Raw genomic sequence first — 17,489 nt, 5'->3', positions numbered from 1 at the left:
GGCTTCACCATCATTATATAACTCCTATATTTCCAAGATGCTTTCGATCAGGGTATTGCATAGATTACCCAAGGCTTCCTTTTAAAGTCAATCGATTACCCCCACAAGGCTGTTAGTCAAACTCAAAGCCCAGTTCACAGTTGTTCCTATTAAAAGTTCAGAGTTATTACTCTGATACCATATTTAAAAAAGTTAAAGCATTACTTGCATAGAATTACATATTTTGCATGAGCTTTCTTTGTTTTTGATGAATGAATATTACTACTTTAAAAAAAAATTATTTTTTTACATGAATGTGAATGATAATTTCATTACCTAAAGAAAGTATGAAGACCCAAAAAAAAAAAAAAAGCAATGAACCGAACAAAATGTACTATGATCACAACAAAATGGCTTCTCAGGGATTCTCTATTGACACAGATTAAGCCTATTTAGAACTTCATGCTATAAAATCAGCATATTGCTTGAAGAAAATATAGCTTCTATACAACTACAAGGGATAGTATGGATCTATAACCAAATATAATCCACAACACTTGAGCCCCAATTCTCTTTCAAGAAATTAAATTTGTAACATAAGTGACTTCTCCCACTGTATGGTTGATGTGACGGGAAAGCCATTCAAACTTCGATTTTTAGTTGAAAGTATGTATTTTAGGGCATCAGAAGTGTAGTAAAAGCCATTCAAACTTCAATCTTTGGTTGAAAGTCTGCAAACTTCATAGTATCCAGCAGGGCACTCATTGTACTTTATAGTCCACAAAGGAGGTTGTTAATTGCCTTGAACACTGAGCCTTTGCAAAGGCTACCTTTGGACTAATAAAATTATCACTTGATCCAAAAGTTCAAACCAATAGGAAAGAGAAAGACTCAAGCTAATAGAAAAGAGAAAAGAATTCAAACCCCACTCTGGTGTGGTGTAATTATAAGAGAATAAAATTTAATCACTTAACCAATATTCTATTATAAGACTCCCTATTAGGGCAGATTGTAGATTAAAACTCAGTCACCGTCTTTATAATATTAGCAAGCTTGAGCTTTACAGACGAGCCACTTTGAGTCCAGAAAATGCTATCCTGGTCTCTATAATCTCCACTTGGTTCAGAGCTCTACCTGTTATGCACACAACTCTTCATAGATCAGAACAATCTCTCCTTGCCCTCTGCCCTTCATGCAAGAGCTACATATTTATCAAACAGCTTCAAATATCATAGGGATTGTACATATAACGTAGGATTCTATCAGGCAAGTGTTGATATCTGATAACTTAAACAGTCAAGACCTGCCTAGAAATTTCAAAATGAATTATCAATAGAAAATATTTAAAAGAGCTCATATAAAATCAAAGTTCCAAGAGTTCACCAGTATCAAGAGAAACATTCAATTATATCAATTTCTTTGATTATCGATGACAATTTCCTCGTCATACAATACTGCACAAGATTAGAGGGGTGTTAGCAAGTTCACCAATCTATACATGCACAAAATCACCACTAGCCATCCACCTTTCTATCTAACCCACCACTATGCGTTCCCACACAACATAGCCAGCAAAAACATTTAATACAGCAGGTTGATTTCGAACATTTTAGGCATTTCGGTCGCCAGCAACATTTTTTGCAGCTGGGTCTCCAACATTCTGGACAGCTAGGTCTCCAACAACATTTTAGGCACTTGGGCTGGCAAGAACATTTTGTGCAGCTGGGTTGGCAAGAACATTTTGTGCAGCTGGGCCAGCAAGAACAATCAGGACATAAGCACTTTGGTCGCCAGCATTTAACTTTACAGCACCTGTTAGCAGAAAATGTGTGCCTCGTATGTAGTCGCAGGCTCTGCCGAATCTTTTTAAGACGGGTTTCTGTGGTTAACTTCTCCATTTCTTGGACAAATCTGCAAAGATGGCGGATGTAATCAGGGTATAGCTCCAAGTTGCAGTGCCCACCTCCTTTAATCCACAAAGGTTCATATGGTTCCCTTGCCATTTTCCACAGCCCATTGCCATGTAACCAATTGACAACATCATCTTCCGTTCCCTGTAAATTTAGGCAACTCCATTTCAACAATTATAGTCAACAGGAAATATGGACAAGATAAATTATATAGAGCACTTTTTTTAGTTAATCTTAGCTCAATTCACAAGACAAAATCATATAGTAGGCAGTCTCTTCAAAGCAATCTCTGAATGCTCCTCTTCAATGCTTGGTGATAAGAGATTTAAACCAACAATTCATTTGGTGCATATAAGTGTTGGATGTCTAATACTGCCCACCCATGTTTGGCTGACCAATGAAGGAAACTAAATTCATTTCCTGTCCGTAGACAGGCCAAAGAAAAAGGGAAATTTGAAGGGTTTTGCTTGCAGTGATGGTGAAGCCAAGAAGGAAAAAAGATTTATTTATTTATTTTAATGACATAGGAAGGAGAGGAGGACAGAAAGTTTGAGGTGTTTCCTTTAGATATGATTTGAGTGAGCAACTCACAGAGAACTTGTGGCGCTTGGTTTCTTGATTTCCACTGTAGTATCAAATATCTTTAAAGGCATAAAATCTTAGTAGAAATGGTAATTTTGGCCAGTTACTGCATTATAATACCAAGAGTAATGTTTCCCAGTATCGTCACCAATTGTTGCGTATTTTGCATAAATTTGAGGAGACATTAAACCCTATTTTATTATAATGGATTGTTTTGTCTTGTCCCATAGTTTTTCCTTTTGCATTGGGCATTTTGCATGCAATTCTTGGTGCTTGTCTGCCCCTTTAACTTGTGTGATTGGATTGCATTTCTTGGCTTGAAAATCTTGGTTGAATTATTAAGAATTTGCTTGAATCTTTAATTAGATGTTCTTGATTCACAAATAACTAGATTATGGCCTAGCAATAAGGAAGAAAGTATTAAGATCTACTCCTTTTCCACATAAATCGGGATTATTTAAGGTAGAAAGTACTCACAAAGTGGCTAAAAACCTTAGTTATAAATTTTTTTATAGAATTTTTTTTTTATAGTTATTTCATTGATAAATGGCCACCAAATAGCAAAAGAGAACTCCTGTAATGCAGATGGCTAACTCTAAAAAGTTGTATACACAGAACTACTATATTCTATGGAATTTTGTTTTCACTTTTTCTTTTTGAAGGTGTATCCAATCAAAGGAGCTTGACTAAGGGATTGAATATAACCATTTTCATAAGGACTTGTGTTGTTTGAACCGAAGGCTAGCATTTGAAGAAGTTGGAAACTTTTCCTCATTTTTTTTTATATCACTTCAAGCTAATATTTATATACACTATGGGAATTTGGAATATTGACACAATTACAAATCTTCAGTCCTAAAAGCATATGCCATAAAGAAGTGAGCCAACACTGTATATAGAGCTCACAATTACGCTAGCACTAACAGTTGCTATAAATTGCTGGCAACTGGCAAGTTCGATTATGAGCTCTAGATGAAAGTAATACTCCCTACAATAGACATGAGTTTGTAAATAAGATGCAATTTAATAAAGAAAAATAAACATATAAATCTTTATCAAATGCCCAAGATTAAGTGACAAATGCAAGTGCGGACAATTCCAAACACACGTGACCCACTCCAGAAATTTTTTGGAAGATCATTATGTTTATTTTGTTTCATTAAATGCATACTACTTTGCAAACTTTCATCTACTGTGGGATGGAGGGAGTATCAATTAATACACAAGCAATCACCCAAGAAATAAACGAACCACGCTGACTTAATACACCTAATCAATCATGAAATTGCATCATACATGCATGATAGTCATGAGGCATTTCATATGTTGACATGGGCATTCTTTTCGTTCTTATAACCTATGGTTGTGTATTACTGTTCAACATTTCATTGTCTGTGTCAGATGGATGAGCTATTCACCCCAAAAGAGCTCTACTTAGGATACTACATATTCTCTAATAGGAAGACATCAATTAAGCTAATTAACTTGTTTAAGTTATATACAAAGTCAACTTGCAAGAAAAGTTTTAGTTAGACCACCTTCATTACTAAGTATTAAATACAAATCAGAACAATATAAGTTGCATACAATATTCATGCAGAATTTCAAATCTCTCCATCTGCAGTGTTTACTTGATTGTTTTAAGTCTTTCATGATTTTTTTTTTTTTTAAGCCCTTTCATGTTCTCCTCATCCAGCTTGTCAAGTTTTATGTGAGAATGGAATCACACAACGAGTGGTAGCAACAAGAGTGAGTGACGCAACATTATTCAAACCATACCCTTTGGCTTACGCTTTTGGGTTAAAGATGGCGTCCACAGATGTGCATCAAAGTCTCACTTGAAAAACTCCATGAGGTAAATCAATCCCTAATAAAGCTCTTCTTGTTTCCCTTTTTCTCCTTGATATTAATTTCCTTCTATTTCCCCTCTTTCCCATAACAATGTTCATCATCATCTGCAGTAAATTGATTTCCAAGATTGAAAATACATTCCCTCATTTATAAATTCTCCCATTTTATACATCTACTAACTTGTTTAAGGAACCCATGGGATGCGTAATATATTTCAGTGTAGAAGGCACGTTGGTATGTACATTAGTTTATTTCTTAATTCTAGATATTATAAACTTAAACTCTCAGTTATTTTTAATACAATATTCTCAGAGTCAATGTCTGTAATACTCAAAAGAATTCTAACTTCTGACAAACTTTTTTCTTTACATCAGTAAAAATCAAGGGGGCGGAAGCATTTAAAAGTTGATGATGTCTCATCTACTTTTCGCAGATGACACCTTGATCTTTTGCGATGCTGATTTGAGTCAAATAGCTAAACTTTTGGACATTCTCTTGTTGTTTGAAGCAGTATCAGGTCTGAAGATTAACTTGGGGAAATCAGAGTTGGTCCTGTTAGGGGAAGTGAGCAAATGGGAGATATGGTGGTTTTGTTAGGATGTAAACAGCCCTCTCTTCCAATGAAATATTTGGGTCTTCCCTTAGGTGCTAAATTTAAGGAGAGGACAATTTGGAATCCAGTTCATGAGAAGATGGAACGAAGGTTAGCGGGGTGGAAGCGACTTTAGTTATCCAAGAGGGTAGGGTCACTGTGATTAAAAGCACGCTCTCCAGTCTACCTACCTGCTTTCTTTCTCTCTTCCCTATTCTGGTGAAGGTGGCCAAACGTATTGGAAAGCTTCAGAAATATTTTTTATGGAGTGGGATTGGCAAGGAGCATAAATTCCATCTGGTTAATTGGAATCAGATTTGTAAACCAGTTCAACATGGGGGATTGGGTATAAGAAACTTGAGAAGATTCAATCAAACTTTATTAGGGAAATGGCTGTGGAGATATGGGACCAGGAGGGAACATCTTTGGAGGAGGGTTGTTAAGGCCAAGTATGGGAATAAATGGAGAGGTTGGTGTTCTCATTCTGTGAGGGTCCCTATGGCGTGAGCCATTAGAAATTTATCAGAAGGGGATTGTTGACGTTTTCCCGATTTCTTCAATTTGATGTGGGGGATGGTTCTAGAGTGAAGTTCTAGCATGATGTGTGGTGTAGTGATTGCCCACTTAAGGTGGCTTTCCCAGAGTTATTTAGTATCAATCGCCATAAAGAATCCTCTATATATGATGTTCTAAGGCTTTCCAATGGGTTGTCTCATTGGGATGTTCATTTTTCTAGACCGGTCCAAAATTGGGAGTTGGAGCCTCTAGTTTCTTTTTTGGATCTCATATATTCCAAGCCTGTCGGAGGGAGGGTATGGATAGATCCTGTTGGAGACCTGACAAGAGCAGGGGTTTTGAGGTTCACAATTACTATCACTCCTTATCCGATTCTAATAGCACATCTTTCCAATGGAAATTGGTGTGCATTCAAAGGTCCTGCCTAGGGTGGGCTCCTTTTCTTGGGCAACTTCTGGGAAGATTTTATCCACTGACAATCTTTGAAAGAGGGGTATTATTGTATTGGATTGGTGCTGCACTGCATACCTAGCTTTGTTTTTATTAATAAAATTTTCGTTACTTATCAAAAAAAGAAATTGATCATCAACTAAGTGTGTGTTTGGCTCCAAATTAAAAAGCCAGCTTTTTTTACTATTCAGCGTCCGTTTGGGAAACGCTGAACGCGTCCAGGGTTCAGCGTTTCCCTTCTTTTCTTTTTTTTTCTTTTTTTTTCTTTCTTGCACAGGTTTCAACCAGCCGACAAGAGCACTATTCCTCACTGTTCTGTACTGTTCATGCACTGTTCATGAACAGTACCAGCACTTTTCAGTTTTTTTTATATTTAAAATGGGACCCACTGTACTATTCATACATTTAAAAATTATTTTGCTACAGTGTTTTCAGTTTTCACTTTTCAGTTTTCAGCTGTATCCAAACGGACCCTTAGCTGGGCCCCACTGCACTTTTTGGTACTATTCATAAGTCTCATTGTACTATTTTAGCTAACTTTTACCTTTATTTATAATACTTTCAGCAAAAAGTTTTAAGTTTCAGCAAAATAAGCGGATCCCAAACAGACCCTAAGGATGGACGAAGAGAAAGCCAAGGTGAACATTGGGAAAACTGTGGCATAGAGTTAAGCGCTTTTAATAAAGATATTTATGTAGGAGTTGCTATGAAGAGGGCTAATGATGTTTAATAATTGCATTCATGACAGGCATCTAGTGTAGGAACAGGAAGTCCTTTTTGTTTGCTTAGTGTTCATAGCTATTGTGTCTTCCTACTACGTTTGAAAGTTATGCTCTCTTATGCTATTCATTGACCCCACACACACACACACTTACAACTGTTAAAAACAAGCAATGAAAACTGTGGAGGACTACAATAGTAGTAATTGTTGAGCGACTTTATTCATTGCTCAGGAGTCCTAGGTTGTTTACTCCCCCCCCCCCCTTTTTTTCTTTTTCTTCTTCCCAAGTGAAGGTCTCCCCCCGAAACATACTTATACAGTTCAGACTTGCAGTAATACTACCTCCAATACTGGTTTCAGTCCCTTCTATATTTTGAGAAAATACTTGGACCAAAGATGCAGAAAGAGATGAATTTGGGTGGTGTTGTTACTTTACTAGAACACTGGAGTATCTTTTGGTACAGATAAACCTTTCTACCTCTCCCAACTCTCTCCACAAGATTCCCTTCATGCTACTGCCCAACTCCAATCGATCTCATGACTATGAGTTTCTCTAACTTAAACACAACTTACATTCTAACTCAATGTACTTATATACATATGATTCTAACTGCCTACTCTCTTAAGGAGAGCATCATGCACTAGAATGTTTTTGTAAGCCATCATACACTAGAAAGACTAAGACTAGCAACCTTTTCGCTTGGTAGATTACAACCCACATGCCATGAAAATTCCTGTATTCTTTTGTATTTCAGTGTTTCTGCATCCAAAGCAATCTTGAAATTGCACCTTTTAAATGTTGTCATTATTCAGTCTAATTTTCTATTATATTGCATATAAATTTATGACATCTGGGATAGACTATGATGGTGCACATTCATGATAATCATGCACATCAGACTTCATGATTATCACCTGAACATAAGCACAGAAAACCATATCTGTAGAAAACTTGATCAGATATGTTAAAAAGTTCTTCTGGCTTGGAGCCTAATATTGCAGTAATGCCAAAAAAAAATATTGATCAGACAGTTAAGATTATCCCATCTGTGGAAAAGAAAGGTCTCATGTGCCAGAGAATTCATGCACTTACTAAGCTAAATCAAAGACAATCAGATCAACCAATTCAAGAAGCAGGAGATTGAAACGTATTTTCAGTCCAAGAATCATCCAAAAACAATCTTTCCAATAAATAATGGCATTCACATGGTTGTCTTCTTGAGTCACTCGTTACAAACAAGCATGAGAAGGCAGAAGAACCTACTAGGAAAAGAGAGCTCTTGGGAAGAAACACTTACGTGTATAACCAGCACAGGACACTTCACCTTCTTAATTTTGTTGATGTTCTGCATAACATGGTATAATTACTACCTTGAAATTGCAGCAGAGATAGCATAAACCAATAAAAATACTCAATTATAGCATAATTATCCTTCTACCAAGTCTACCAATGGAATTGATTGGAAGTACACTGGAATAGTGACATTTCATTGGGTGGCCTGTTCTTATGATCAGGCTAACTTACAACAAACAAGACAGAATCCTCACCTTATAAATATCAAAACAAAATGTGAACTTGACATGGCAGAGCACGCGAAGACCAGAAAGGATTGCACTATGCAGAACTACACCTCTGAGCCTCGGCAATTTAGATGCCAAGTGCAGTGTTGGTCCACTACCAACTGACTGCCCATACAAGATTAAGTCTTCCTGGCTAACTCCATACTCAGTCTCAAGGCACTGATATACTGCTTCTATATCAGAATATGTATTGGATTCACTAGGCTGCATTTCATAAAGACAACACAAGAAAGTACTTCAACCGTTCAGTCCACAAGGCTTTGAGATTTCCCAACCATAAAATCTGAAGCAAATCCAATAAATTTACACCAACTAGTAAGCATGTTTAGAGTGATGAGATAAAAGAGAAGATCGACCATGTCCATAGTAAGTTAGTAACCAACTAAAACTTAATATGAACCACAACACCATGATTAAACATTGTCGCTATCAATATACACACATTTTTCGTCTAGATAATATGACCATTAACTGACCAATCCAAACAGAAGATATGCTAGATTTATCCACATTTTTGTTTTAATGCTCTGAGATGAAATACACACTGATACAGGACAAAATAAAAGAAACAAGAGTAAAGATAAACCCTAAGAATCAGCACTTAGGGGTTGCTTGGAATTAGCACCAAGCAAAACTTAGGCATCAGCATCTAAGGTGTCAAGAATCAACACCAACTATTGGAAAATCTCCAATCTGAATATCATTAATCAATCAATCTACTGTTCTAAAATACAAATAAACTAAAAGCTTATCAGTCAATCTTCTGTTCTAAAATACAAATAAACTAAAAGCTTATACAGAACTAGATCCAGGAAATAAAGAGATAAAAGATAACAACTGATGAAAATTAATCCTAACTGAACTCAAATACTAATCTCAAATCTAATCCCTATCCAAATAAAAGCCTACAATTATCAATTATCCAATTTCCTATAAGATAAATACAAAAATCAGAAAATATAAATTCTAAAATAACTTTGGTTTTGCTCCTGCATCATACTCCCTTGGTTGGAGAAACTCAACCTCAAGGTTCAAGTTTTAAATCATTGAAGGATGAAAAATCTAGCACATAACATTCGCTGTAGTTAAGGAATCCTCTTTGGGAGCATTAAAAATAGATAAACCTTGTATTCCACCCCATGAAACTCTTTTTGATTCACAAACTCAATGTGTGGAACTGGAGTATCAACCTTTTTGACTTCATCAAACTGTAGATCTGCATGCACCGTGGATGATTCTTCAAGTATAGAGGCTTCTTGTTGTTTAGGCTCTAGAGTTGACTCCTTTAGTTGCATGAACATTGAAACTTTGGTTGACACTTGCACTTCTTGGTCAATATCAAGGTCTGATGGCATTTGATTTACCTCATTTGAGTGGCCAAGTCTTCAACAACATTCATTTAAGTAGCCAAGTCTTCAACAGTTTTCATTAGATTTTGGTGTATGGCAGATGCTTCATGAGCAAGTGCAGCATTGTTGCACTGCCTCATACTTGTCCTTTGATCTTGAAAATTAACATAATGATCAAAATTGTGCAACTGACTCTTTAATCTTGTGATAATACTGTGGGAAATATACAATGCAAAGGTATTCTTTCATTCTTTCCCAAGTAATTAGAGACAAGTGTCTTCAAAATTGTAGGTTCTCATAATGATTCCAAAACTCCAATGCTCTACCAGCAACTCTTGTTTTGGCAGACCGCATTTTTTATTTGTCATTTGATAAATGCACTAGTGCAAAGAATTGATCCATCACAAATATCCAATTTTTGAAAATCCAGGGGTTGTCATCTTGATAACCATAAAATATAGGTGGTTGAACTTCTACCATTGTGCACTAAAATAATCAATTTCCAACAAAAAAATAGTGATAAGAACCTGAGCTTGCACACTTGAGTTGTACCTGAGCATTGCAGAAAATTAAAGGGAAGTCACTGGTTGGGTTTGGGCTTTCAATATGACAGGTAGGATCTTGTATTAGAACTGATTGAGTCTCGTTTTATGTAAAACTTTGAAAGACCAGTGAGATCAGACCAAAATTTCAGGTACTGGATACAACTAATTAGACCGCGACACTAACTTCAAGTGGGTCTAAACTGGCGTTGTGGGTCGCAGGTTTTCTGGATTTTTTTTTTTTTTTTTTAAAGCTGGGTTTTCCATATGGTGGTTGGAAAAGTAAAGATAAACCCTAGGAATCAGCACTTATTGGTTGCTTGGAATCAGTACCAAGCAAAACTTAGGCATTTGCAGCTAAGTTGTTAGGAATCAGAACCCAACTATTGGAAAATCTCCGATCTGAATATCATCAATCAATCAAACGCCCGTTCTAATTTACAACTATTGAAAATTAAAATACTAAAACTAATCCTAATGGAACTCAAATACAAATCCCTATCTAATCTCAAATCTAATCCCTATCCAAATAAAAGTCTACAATTATCCAATTTCATGTTAAGATAAATACAAAAATCTGAAAATATAAATTCTAAAGTAATTTTGGTTTTGCTCTACGTCATACACAGAACACAATTCCAGATTCATCAGAACCAACTTTCATCACAATTTTCACTTGGTTTATAAACTGTTAATTAAACTTCATGCAATCTAAATCCCCAACTTTTACTAAACTCGCTTCATATATCTTGATTTAGAATGTACACCTCCTTCTGCTTATGCGTTTCTTTTGCATTAATACATGATAAATGTCAACACTCCCATCTATTGTCCATTCCTCCAACTGAGGTCTCACATTTTCCTTTGTTACTCTCCTAATTATTCCCAAATCCAAAATTGCAGCTACAGTATGAATCAGGTTTTCATTATATATCTTCTCAAAAAAAAAAAGTTCTCATTAGTCAGCTAAAAAAAGTTATCAATCTAAAGAGTTATTCCAATGGTAAATACCAATTGTAGGCAGCAAATCATTACCAATTTAAGCAACAGCTAAAAAGTAAGAAAGTCACGGAGCAGCACAATAATAACACTGCAAAGCATGGTACAACTCAGACTGTCATAGCCTACCTTACCAGTAGAGGCTCCGTAGCCTGAGTAGTCATATCTGCATCATAAAATTCAGAAGGAAGGCATGGTATTAACATAAACCCAAAAATGGAATCTAATGCTTCAAAAATATCACATTGTACATAGAAAACAAGATCACAAATTCGATTGAGGAAATTTTTTTTTTTTTTTTTTTAAGAAACCCCTTTAAAACATTAATCAAAAGTATGAATTCGTCCATAAAAAATGAAGGGAATATTTTTTACCTTTCAAAATTTTCTCTTAAGTAGAAAGATTAGATGACTCTAAATTACTGAAAAATCGTGCATAAAATGTCACAGTAAAGTAAACTAAGATCTTGGAAAGTTCGATAGGTTACGAGTTGGCCATTTCACGCCATAAAATCTCACAAAGCCCCAAAAGCACAGAATATCCCCCCAAAAATAAAGAGAAAAAGAAGATGAATAGTTAAATACTAAGCCATGTCCCCATCAAAGTAGAAAATAGAAATTAAAATTTACTTCTTAGAGGAGGGGAAAGTAAAAAACGAGGGCCAAATAGAAAAGGTGGAAAAAGACTGATGAGAGAACTCTAACTACAAGGAAACACTATTAAATCAACCTTGTTTACTTTCACCTTTATTTCATTGTAAAAAAGGGAAGAAAAAAAAAACCATTACCCATTAACACCTTAAGAAGAGAAGTCACTAGTCAGAACATTGAATAAAGCTGTTATCTTTACTAATAAACAGATCTAATAAACCCAACAAAACCAGTTCCAAAAAAATACTGCATCCTTTGAAAAGACAGTGATTGAAAACACAAAAGGGTAGAAAAGCTTCAAAGCCATGACACAAAAAGATTTACCCTTTTCAGAACAAGGGTTAAATAACTCACACCAAAAAAATATACATGTAAGATTTGCATACACAGCTACACCAACCTACCATATAATAAATGAGAATATACTTTTTTTTCAAAATAAAAAAAATTTTAAAAAGCAAAAATGAAAAGAGGAAGAGAGAGTGACTGACTGACTGACCCCATGAGATTAACTCTGAGATTGAGCTTGAGCTGCACAAAGAGGTCATAGAGCTGGCCAAGGTCAGCAGCATTGCCATGAGAGTAAAGCAAAGTGAGGCGAGCATATGGGTTCCTGAGATAAAAAGCAACAATCTTGTTGCCACGCTTGGTGTCAATAAGCAAAACGTCTAAGGAAGTGTCATCAGCGTTTGGAATAGGCATGGAAGGAGTGGAAGAAGACACCACAGTGAGCTTGCCATCGTCTCTCTTCTTGATCTGGTAAGTTGGCGGCGATGGTGGAAAGAAGGCAAACTTGGCAGCCAGCTGAGACACCATGCAACCCATTCACCCCCCAAGAAGTTGAAGGACAACCCAAACTCATTGAAGGAGGACCTGCAGTCTTGAATGCATGTGTAGAAAGAGAGATAGAGAGTTGGGTTTTGTCGGTTTGTGGGAGTGGAAGTGAGAGTATAGCTTATTTTTAGTTAACTTTGGCTTATGTGAGTTTCTGATGTGATTTGATGGACACGGTGGGGAGGATAATAAGTCAAAAGTTTTCTGGATAGTCTTTTGTATGTGTAATTTTCTTGCAGAGCCAAGAGGGAGAGAGATTGTGAAGCTGGTGTTACTTCCTTACTGGTTTAGTACAGTGTGAGCCTAGAAAAAAAAAAGTTTTCTTTTATTATTAGAGAATAGAGAGAGAGAGAGAGTGTGACGGTAAAGACTACATACAGAGTCTTTAAACTCACTTCAAAATTTTTGAGTTTAATTTATGTGCATGACTTCATTGTTTGTCAGTTGCACAGGCAAGCAGGTCAATATTGTATAGGAGAGCTTCTGCTACATCATTTTTATATATTATTTTTTTGGACTGTTTTTGAGTATTTTGCATGTTCTCTTTTGTGTATAATAATTACAAACTCTCCATTACTGGCTGACACCTGTATCTTTTTTCTTTTATTTTGAGAGTTTTTCCCGTTGAAACGTTTTATCTGTATATCTGAATGCATATTAAGCTGCATTTGGTTAGGTGTAAAATATTTTTCAGGTGTAAATAATTTTAGCTAAAAATATTTTTGAAAAAATAAAATATTTTCAAGTGTTTGGTAGTATTTTAAAAAATACTTTAGAAAAAATTTTCAGGTGTTTGGTTGTGATCTTCAAAATATTATAGAAAATATATTTTCTACTTGTTGCTCATATTTTCTCAGCTTCTAAACAAATGTCATTTCTCAATACAGAACAACAAAACTCAAAAAAAAAAACTCATCAAATTTTCTCAATACAAAACAACAAAACCCAAATTCGGTCAGAGAAGAACGAAGAGAGATTTTTCAATACAAAACAACAAAACCCAAAAAAAAAAATTCATCAAATCCGGTCAGAGAAGAGCGAAGACAGAGAGAGAGAGAGAGGCGACTGGGTTCGACGTTGAGGCGAGATCGCGCGGTAGAGGCGAAGGCGAGCACGATCAGACCGGGTTCATCAGAGATGGATTTGAGCGTTGAGCGGCGCAAATTAGATCGGCGATGGCGATGGCAAAGGCGCGATCTCGCCGGCGCGGGTTGGGGCGCGATCTCACTCTCTCTACTCTCTCTTTGTGCTCTCTCTCTCTCTCTCCCTCTCTCTCTCTTCGTGCTCTGTCTCTCTGTTTTCTGGAAATTTTCTATTTGAAGGTAAAATAGAAACGGAAGTTATTTTATGGGTGGGAAGGGCTTTTTTACGGTCAAAAGTAAGTGATTTTCCAGTTGACCAAATTTTCAGTTGCTACCAAACACACACAAATGCGAAAATAATTTATGAAACTAATTTACCGTTGAAACAAACGCAACCTTAGTAAACTATTCTTAAAAAAAATTTATAGAAAAAAGAAAAAATAATTAATTATTTTGATAATTTTTTCAATTTTTTATAAAAAAATTTCAAAATAAATAGCTATTATGTGCAAGGCACACATTAATTAGATCCATCAAATAAAATAAAACAAACAAGCATTGTACAGTCCTTATTAAAGTTAAAATAATATAAATCTAATTTAATAAATAAATTTAAAAATTAAAAATATATATAAATTTGACCTTAAAACCTATAAAATTGACATAAAATTAGGTGAATGACACAAATTCGGCCATAAAGTAGTGTGTTAGTGAGCACTTTACTGTGCCGTTAACACAACCAAATAAAGAAATCTTTTAAATGTGAGGGGGATGTATTTTGATAGGCATGTAAAAGGACCAAAACAAAAGAAAATTGTGGATAAAAAGGTAGCCCACTCCCTATAGTTTTTGTTAAATTTCATTGATTTCTGCCTTGGTTTCTAAGAAGTCATCAATTTCATGCTTGATTGATTAGCATGTCGGTTAGACATAATCATGCTATTTACTATTCTTGATTAAAAAGAGGTAAAAAAGAGAAAGTGATGCAAATAACAAAATTAATAAAGAGAGAAAGGTAGATAATTGAATTTAAACCGGCCACTATGGGCTTCTACAGTAAGTTAGTGATTAATCAGATTTTTGGACTCTTTATTATTTTCTTTTTTTAATACGTGAGCAAATTATGCACATAGTTTTTAGGTTAAATGCAAAATTGACCCTCTAACTTTTTTCAGATTTCATTTCAGTCCTCTAACTTTTCTTTCATTCATTTCAGTCCTCTAAGTTTTAAATTTATTCAATTAAGACATTTCCGTTAACTTTTGTTAAAAATTTTTGAAAAAAAAATCTGAAAATTATTTTTCAATCATTAATTGTATTTTTTTAATTTAAAAAATTTGAAGAAAATTTTATAAAATTAAAAAATTAACCATAACATATAACAAAAGTTGATGGAAAAACCTTAATTGAATAAATTTGAAAGTTAGAAAACTAAAATAAACAAAAGCAAAATTAAATGACTGAAATGAAATCTGAAAAAACTTAGAGGGTCAGTTTTACATTTTACCCTAATTTTTATTACATTCTTCCATTTTATTTTTTATTTTTTATTTTTTTGAGTAAATACATTCTTCCATTTTAAGTAACTAAGTACGGTCTTACCGCCAACTACCATGTAGATTTGCCATCAACGCATTATGTCATGGTACTTGACTTCGCAAGAGTAGTTGGATGGGGAAATCATCTACATGTATTATCTATGAGTACACCAAGTGGCAGCATTTACATCCGAAAATGTATAAATAAATAAATATACATTATATTACATCTCATATTCCATTTTCTTAGACCATTCGGCATTCATACCAACTCCTGTAAAAAAATTTGTTTATTTTAGTATAAAAATTTATTTTTTTATTTTATTCAATCACTTTTTAACCACTCACATAAGATTATCTATTACATTTATACTCTCACTTAGACACGTCTCTCTCTTTGCTCTTAGCACTCTCTCCTTTTAGCTCCCTCTTAGCTCTCTCTCATCCCAAACCCACATACACTCGCACATGAAGGTGTTGTTATATTTGTTGGCAACGATTGTGCCTCCAATGAGTTTGTACAAGGTTTGGGTTTGATTTTGGGTTTTCTGCTGATGAGTTTGGGTTGATTTTGGTTTGATTTTCCGTTAATTTTGGGTTGATTTTTTGTTTCGATTATCAAGTGTTGCAATGGGCTGTGGTGGTGGTGGGTGGACATTGATTTTAGGTCGATTTATTTGCTATTGGTGCTTCTTCTTTTTTGATGATTTATATGGGTTTGATGAGTTTGAGATCTAGATTTAGGATGGGTTTGACAAATTTGATGATTTGTATGGATTTACAAAGCATGTTCCTGGGACAAGAGGAGATAGCGAAAGACAATGGTCAAGGGAAGAGAAAGAGAGAATCTGACGAGAGAGAAGTGAAAAAAAAAGATTAAAATAATAAAATACAAAGGTACAATAGTCGTGTATATTTATACGATTACTATAGAAACAATGTAAACTTACACACATTTAAATTGACTAATGTGAGTGATTTTTGGGCTTAAATGTGCGAAATCCACTTCTTATGCCATTTAACACACACTGATGTGAGTGCTCTTATCACTCTATTGAAATATTATTATTTTTGAAGTCTATTTTACATTATCACTTTAACAAGACACCCTAATATCTCATATTCTATTCTTTTTTTTTAGATCAAAATAATTGGGTTTAGAATAAAATAATCATCGATACCATTTTTTGTTTGCCTTTGCTTTACTTACAAAAAATCCAATTTTTAATTAAAAATACCAAAAATATCATTTTTTTTAACATTAAAATAATGGAATTGGTTTAAAATAATTTAATTTGTTCCAGTTGGGTGACAGATTAAACAAGTTTGTAAAAATAACCAAAATGCCTTTTGTTGGCCGAGATGACTGATAGTAAAACAAAGTCAATTTTTGAATTACCCAAATTACTTCATTTTCATATCAAAATTAATATTTCCAAACCATTTCACAAGTTAGATAAAGTTTAACCGCAGCCAACCCAAGCTTGATCTAGATATGACTAAAATCCAACTACTTGATTGGGATAAAATGGTGCTCATATCATAGTTATTTGATTTCCCTTTAAAATGACTACTCACGGGCTCAAATTGATTAAAACGAGTAAGCTATCGCAAAAACAATGTAAATGTGAAAAACACCTAACCAATTTTTTATAACTGTCCATAAGCTTGATTTTAATCCAATTTGATTGAATTTTAATCAAATGATCTCCAATTAGCCTAAATGAGGAGTCGTTGGAAAGAATTCAAGGTGATATCTATCAAACCTATACACCTACACTATCGTCCATTCAAATATTTTATAGTTTTAATAGATGCATCAACCAGATTGTCAGATGTGTCTACATTATACTAAGAATGTTGCATTTTCTAGACTTCTTGGTCAAATAATTAGGTTGCGAACACAATTTCATGATTATCAAATTAGAAAAATTTGTTTAGATAATGCTTATGAATTTACATCTCAAGCTTTTGATGACTATTGTATGATAATTGGAATTGATGTTGAACATCTTGTTGCCTATACACATACTTAAAATGGTTTAGCCAAATTACTAATCAAAAGGCTTCAAATTATTGCTTAACCTTTGCTCATCAAATCAAAATTACCTGTTTCTACTTTGGGGACATGACATTACATGTTGCATCATTAGTTCACATTAGGCCAGCAGCTTATTATAAATTCTCACCAACAACTTGTACTTAGCCGACAACCAAATATTTCTCACTTGTGCACATTTGGTTATGCTATATATGTACCTATTGCACCCCTACAAGGTTTTTCACGGAGACTTGGTATTGATTATGAAGAAA

General features: G+C 34.6%; 1 protein-coding gene across 1 annotated transcript; it reads right to left on the bottom strand.

Moving 5' to 3' along the window:
* Window positions 1-1,310: 1,310 nt before the first annotated feature.
* On the bottom strand, window positions 1,311-13,016 carry LOC142614273 (uncharacterized). Its single transcript, XM_075786857.1, has 5 exons — window positions 12,222-13,016; window positions 11,202-11,238; window positions 8,150-8,386; window positions 7,900-7,947; window positions 1,311-2,033 (listed from the first exon to the last, which is right to left on the bottom strand). The coding sequence occupies exons 1-5, from the start codon at window positions 12,545-12,547 to the stop codon at window positions 1,494-1,496; spliced, it is 1,188 nt and encodes a 395-aa protein (XP_075642972.1). The 5' UTR covers window positions 12,548-13,016; the 3' UTR covers window positions 1,311-1,493.
* Window positions 13,017-17,489: the final 4,473 nt, after the last annotated feature.

Source organism: Castanea sativa, chromosome 10 (genome assembly GCF_040712315.1).
Source record: "Castanea sativa cultivar Marrone di Chiusa Pesio chromosome 10, ASM4071231v1".
In the NCBI taxonomy this organism is placed as follows: Eukaryota; Viridiplantae; Streptophyta; class Magnoliopsida; order Fagales; family Fagaceae; genus Castanea; species Castanea sativa.
This window is presented reverse-complemented; position numbering and strand designations above follow the sequence as displayed.

Coding starts and splice junctions, on each gene's coding strand:
- LOC142614273 (XM_075786857.1), bottom strand. CDS start 12,547: ATGGGTTGCATGGTGTCTCAGCTGGCTGCCAAGTTTGCCTTCTTTCCA. Junction 7,948..8,149: donor TTTGTTTTGATATTTATAAG/GTGAGGATTCTG, acceptor CATGTTATGCAG/AACATCAACAAAATTAAGAA. Junction 2,034..7,899: donor GTCCTGTGCTGGTTATACAC/GTAAGTGTTTCT, acceptor CTAAATTTACAG/GGAACGGAAGATGATGTTGT.